The sequence below is a fragment of the Gobius niger genome (genome assembly GCF_951799975.1).
Source record: "Gobius niger genome assembly, chromosome: 9".
Lineage (NCBI taxonomy): Eukaryota > Metazoa > Chordata > Actinopteri > Gobiiformes > Gobiidae > Gobius > Gobius niger.
Genome location: NC_136860.1, coordinates 37,634,333 through 37,640,734, shown reverse-complemented (window position 1 = coordinate 37,640,734; position 6,402 = coordinate 37,634,333). Strand labels below are relative to the sequence as shown.

Here is a 6,402-nt window from a genome sequence, read left to right as displayed (position 1 = left end):
GTTTATTACATGTTTATTACAGTCCTATGACCCCACTACAGCATAATTATGACATAAATATCAACTGTACTGAAAACAAAGATGTACAGGTGTGTAGGGTATGAGGGTTTATTAATCAATTAATTTGTTAATTAATTAATTAATAGGTTGTAGATTAGCCTTAAAATTGAATGGGGCACCAGTTCAAAAAGCGAACAAAATAAAAGTAAGAATAGGAGGCTAAACTACAGATTTATCTGAAGGAAGTGAGGTCTTGAACGTACACATGGACCCTTAGTCTGAAATAATAAACACAGACATTACCAAAGCAAACTGTGTTTTATGGAGCTTTAATGATCAAAATCAATTAACTGACGGCATTAAATATTAAAGTGCAAACAGGATAACCTAGAAGGCTAACAGGATGAATAATCAGATAAACTGCTAAACTGGCGTTTAGCTTGACAAGCTAGACTCAAAATGGCTGCGCTGAAAGCTCAGCGATCAAAAATGTTGTTGTCTTGTAGGAAAAATGCAAATGTTCTTATAAGAAGTAACTGATAGTTACAAAATCACGTCAAATGACGGCTCAAACTTAAAGATTCTTTGGTCCATCTGAGACAAAGAGAGGTCAAAGTTCAGCAGGGGATGTCAGCCATGTGCTCATCCCTTCCTGCAGTCTCCCTTCTCCGTCTGTCCAACTCCAACTCTCACAAGAAGGTGTTCTTTTTCTTTTCTTTCTAGTTTCTTTTTTTCATTTCTATTGTGATAAACACATTAATAACTTCACAAACTTTCCAAATGCATTACTGACATTCCGACAGTATGTATGTACATTGCATCTTTGTTGACCTGGGGAAGAATTCATCATTAGAACAGATTAGTTGAGTTCATTCTCACTGTCCATGAATTAAAGAACTGGCTTATTACTCAAATCGGATGTTTGAGATTCAGTCTTTAGTCCAATTCGAAGGTCAATAAAGAGTTCTCATCTCTGGTTGTGAAGGTTAAAGGATAAGATCAACACTTCATTTGTCCTGAACTGTGTTAGATCCATTCACAAGACAGGAACTGAAGGAATTTCGAGGCCATAAAATGGTCTGGTGGTTTAGCTCATCTCTGGTATGTGGTAACCATGGCGAAGGGCATAGGTCACCCACACACGCTACAGGTGTATATATCACTTAATAGTCCATTATAAGGGGATGTTTTTGATCAATAAAACAAAAATGAACCAGGTGAGACCCACAAGAATCAGGGTTTTTACATAAATGTTACACATGTTTCATTTGATCTGTAAACAAACCCACTGATATCTGTCAAATAAGCAATTACAAACTTTTACAGAATCAAATACTTGTAATATACTTGCATGTATAACTTTAAAACCTAAACACCTGTAGAACAGCAAAGAGTTTTCCTTTATTGATTGTTTTTAAGACTTTTATCAGTGTAATGGCCGACTCAATAGGAGGTGGAAACGTTCAGGTTTTCAGTGTGAGGCTATATTTAAATTCATGATGTCCAGGTGAGCTGTGGTGGCCCTGTGTTCTGGTGCCTGTAATAATAATTAAACTAATCACTGGAGCTGTAGAGTTGAAAACCACTGGGGACACAATTTGAGAACCACCAATATCAGAGTTTATTTTTTGAAAAGTCTTTATGGCTCCACCTCAGTTCTGTTATGAGGCAGGAAGATGGAAAAGTGTGGAAGCAACAGATAAGTTCCATAATCATGAATAAAATTCAGAGACCGTGACTGTAATTATGAAATACTAATCAAGGGTGGTCTGCATTATTGATTGACTGCGGAATTCTTCCGCAGTCAATTATTGGTTTTCATGTTCTTTATTATTATTCCTCTTCCATCTTTTTCCCGATTTTCTAGAGCTTTCAGCACCTTCATGCTTTGTGCAATTTATGCAAGTTATGCATCAAAACGTTCCGCATGTTGAGGAGAAGGTGCTGTTACTTTTGGGACTTCTGCAACTTACGGTTTTTCCGCAATCGGCCAAAATGTCGGAGATTTTTCCCATTAACTTATAATGGGGCTGCCGCAAATCCATGCTTTTCTGCACTTTTTTCTGCATTTTATGCAATTTCTGCACTTTGTGCAGGTTCAGCTTCTGCAACTTGTGGGTTTTGAGAAAAAATTGGCCTTCTGCAGTTTTCCAGTTTTTTTATACGGGAGTTTGAAATTTTTGCATTGGTGTGTATGTGTGAATCCAGCCAATCAGGAGACTCCAGGCCTTTCAGCCATTTGTGCTTCTGCCATTGAAGCACTTTCAACAGTTTGACCAGTTTATGGAATTTAAAAAGTTTATGCAATATTAACAATTTATGCAAAGTAACCACTTTATGGGATTTAACAAGTTAATGCATTTTAAAGCGTTTATGCAACTTAAGAGTTAATGCCATTTAGGATTTATGCATTTTAAAGAGTTTATTCAATTTACATAATTTATGCAAATTAACCCATTCATGCATTTTACCACTTTATGCAGTTTATACAGTTTATGCAACATGACATTTTATGCATTTTACCAGTTTATGCAAATTTGATTATGCAAATTAAGCAATTTACGCAATTTGAAGAGTTTATGCAATTTCTGCATTCGCTTCCCGCATTTCCGCAGTCAATCGCAATGGCAGCCATTGCATTTCTAGTTATGTTTTAAGGCTGTATTGATACTGACTTCAGTTAATGTAGTTATTATAATGTCCTGTATTTCAGTTTGAGTCACTGTTCTCTGTTCGAGAGCTCCTGTGGCCAACTGGCCTCAGTCCTCGGCTCAGAGTTCTCCAGTCTGAGGAACCTGGATCTCAGTGACAATCGCCTTCATGACTCGGGAGTGGAGGTGCTCTGCTCTGGACTGATGAGTGTCAACTGCAGACTGGAAACTCTCAGGTGAGGAAAAAATAGATTGATTTGCCTTTTTAAAATCATGTCTGTGTTAGAGACAGGACTATCTACTGAAGCAGCAAATAATATACAGAACCTTCAGAGGATTTTCTGTTTTACTCACAGGCTTAGAAATGGTCATTTAGCATCTCTATTAACATAATGTACGTGCACATGAGAAGAATTATGAAAAACAGACTCAAATATTTCTATATCTTATTTCTGTGTAAACTTTAAATCATCTTTTGCTCCATTTTAGAAACATTTTCAAATATGAGTCATTTTGACTGAGTTGTTTTGAATTGGAGACATTTGACGTCTTATCCAGGGGCATCTTCAGCCCTGACGTTCCCTGGTCTGGAAAGTGGATTTTGCTTTTTGCTGCTCGTTTATTTCCTCTGAAACGTCTCAGTTTTTTTTTTCAGCTTCATTTTTCTTTCACAATTTAAAAACTGGATAAATCAGATTCCTGAGATTTAAGAATAAAACAGTTTAATTCACTTTCCACAACTAATGTAATGTCCCTGCTGTATTAACACTATACTATACAGGTAATATTAATTATTATTATGTAAGTGTCTGGTCATAGAAAATATACAGTATTTACTGCACAAAGACAATAAACATTGAAGTATTTCTGGGTTTTGTTCCAAAGGCCGATATTATTTAATACATTTTGTGGATTTTGTCGTGAAAATGTAATGAAATCAATGAGAAAAACATCATCACATTATAAGATTTCAGGCTCATCTAAATGGAGCTGGATACCCATTTTTATTTGTTTTCAATACCAGTACTTTAACAATACTTAGTTTACGATACCGATACCTGAACAATACTTTTTTCAATAACGATACTAAAGTATTTGTCATTTAGAACCAGAAAACAGAACAATAATGATAATTTATTTCATATTTCTTTTCAATTGGTTTCATTTATTTGAGCTGAAACAAGTCACTTCCTTTAATGTCGTCTCTGGACCAACAGGCGTCACAACTTGATCTAAAGACATCATTTTTTCAGTATCTGTTTTTGATACATTTATTTTCTCGATATCAGACTAGTGTTGTTTAACGATACCCAGCCCTACATCTAAAGTGGTGGACCTACTGCTATGGTAAAGCCTATACACAAGTCAGGAGACAAGCTCCAGGTCTCTAACTATCGACCTGTAAGCATCCTTCCTACTATCTCCAAAATCTTTGAAAAAGTTGTTGCAGCGCAGCTTGTGGAACATCTTGATTCCACTGCTGCATTACATCCTCTCCAGTTTGGTTTCAGAAAACGATACTCAACGGAGACTGCACGCTGCTACTTAATATAGGAAATAAAGTCCAGTCTGGATAGTGGAGGAGTTGTAGGGTCTTTCTTGACTTGCGTAAGGCCTTTGATACAGTAAATCATGAACTACTGATAGATAAGTTAACACATTTCTCCATAAGCACAAGTACAATTAAAGCCGCGCGCGGCGATAAAGGCCCTCGCCCCTGGCGCACTCCCCGCTCGCTCTCGTCTCTTGCGACCACCCCGCTCGCTCTCGTCCCTTGCTACCACCTCCGCTCTCGTCCCTTGCGACCACTCTTCATCACACTAGGTCCTTGCGAGCTCCATGATTGAACTCGCTCATTTTGACGCGAAAATCCCTATTAAGTTGCATTATTCTGCTTTATATGCGAAAGTGCCTTTAAGTTGCATTACAGTGCATTATATGCGAAAGTCCCTTTAAGTTGCATTACAGTGCATTATATGCGAAAGTCCCTTTAATTGCATTATAGTGCTATTGTGAAAATCCCTATGTAGTGGCATAATTGTGTTGTAATTGCAAAAATCCCTATTTTGTTGCAGAAACTGTAAGAACTGTTGAAATTGCAGAAACTCTTAACACTGTATAAACTGTTAAAATCACAGGCAGACTTCACTGTATCATAATCCTATTAAAATGCCGGCAAAAAAAGAGAAAGCATTAGAAAAGTGTCACAGCCATATTTGAACCAGCAACCTCCTAAACCAGAGACAAGCACACTATCACTGAGCTGTAGCTCCATAGTAGTTTCATCCTGATGTGCGCTACTTTTGTCTAAGTTATCGAGCAGAAGTTAGTTCCCAGCATCCCACTGGAGGAGAGAGGTAGCGTCAAGTCATGCCCCCCCATACATTTCCTCGATTGTTTTCGACATTTTCCCTAGTGTTGCCTCAATTGTTTTCCTACGATCCCCCCATTTCTAGCTCTTTTGTGACGCATATGAAAGCGTTTTTCATGAGAGTGGGACCGTAGGTGCGGTTAAAAAAAAAAAAAAAAGAGCAAAGGTCAAAATTGACCCAGCAATCTCATGGTTGGAAACCCAATGCACAAGCAATAACGCTACACGGGCACAGCAAATCTTATGAAACGTGCTGTACTCATGTGACAATGTGTGCAGTGGCCCATGTAAAAGGTGAAAGCAATAGAAAAGTGTCAAGGCTGTGTTTGGACTAGCAACCTCCTTCACTTGAAACATGGGCCTGATGACAGCTTGGTTATTTAAATTCCCAGGCTGCAATTTTGTACCAGCAACACACTGGAGGAGAGGTTTTTTCCCCGTTTTTAATGAGTGTGGGACCATAGGCAATGATGCATGTTCTTACCGGAAGGTGTTGAGTCCAAAAGAAAAAGGAAATAAAAAACAGTTTAGGTTGGGAATTGATCCAGCAACCTCCTGCACACTAGCTCAGCCCTCTACCAATGGAGCTACTCAGGTTGAGTGAATGAATCAGCAGATGTAAAATTAATGTCATGAGAGATCCCGTACTTGAGTGCTTGCAAGAAACGGATTTACAGTTTATAATTCTTCAGGTCATGTCCCCCCCCCACCCCCAACCCCACACCCCACACCCCCCGACACTTCCCCAATTGTTTTGGACATTTTCCCCAGTGTTGCCTCAATTGTCTCCCTACTATCCCCACATTTCTTTCTCTTTCGTGACGCATATTTTGACAGCGTTCTTCATGTGGGTGGGACCATAAGCGAGGTAAAAAAAAAAAAAAGAAAAAAGTTAAGTCAGATTTGATCCAGCAACCTAATGGTTGGGAATCCAACACTAAAGCTACGATGCCACACAGGCACAGGAACTTCTGGGAAACGTCCCGCAATCATGTGTTGCTGTAGCTGTGACAATGTGTGCCGCGGGCAATGGAAAAGGTGAAGACAATATTAAAGTGTCAAGGTTGTGTTTGGACTTGCAACCACCTTCACTTGAGACAACCATGCTATCACTGAGCTGTAATTCCAAGCAAACATGGGCCTGATGACTGCTTGGGTTTTCTAAATTCACAGGCTGAAATTTTATCCCAGCAACACACTGGAGGGGTCATTTCCCTGTTTTTAATGAGTGTGGAACCATCGGCGACGATGCATGTTCTTCCCAGAAAGTGTTGAGTCCAAAAGAAAAAAAAATGAAAATGAGTCAAAGTCAGGATTTGATCCAGCAACCTCCTGTACACTAACCCAGCTCTCTACCAATGGAGCTACTTAGGCTGAGAA

General features: G+C 38.8%; 1 protein-coding gene across 1 annotated transcript in view; it reads left to right on the top strand.

Annotated features, from left to right (window-relative positions):
• The window catches only part of LOC306968366 (NACHT, LRR and PYD domains-containing protein 12-like), a gene marked incomplete at its 5' end in the record, with an annotated part of 63,947 nt that overhangs the window by 35,549 nt on the left and 21,996 nt on the right, over window positions 1-6,402 (top strand). The window contains one exon of the mRNA XM_079563710.1: window positions 2,714-2,887. Within this exon, the coding sequence (XP_079419836.1) occupies window positions 2,714-2,887 (174 nt within the window). The remainder of the gene's footprint in view (window positions 1-2,713; window positions 2,888-6,402) is intronic.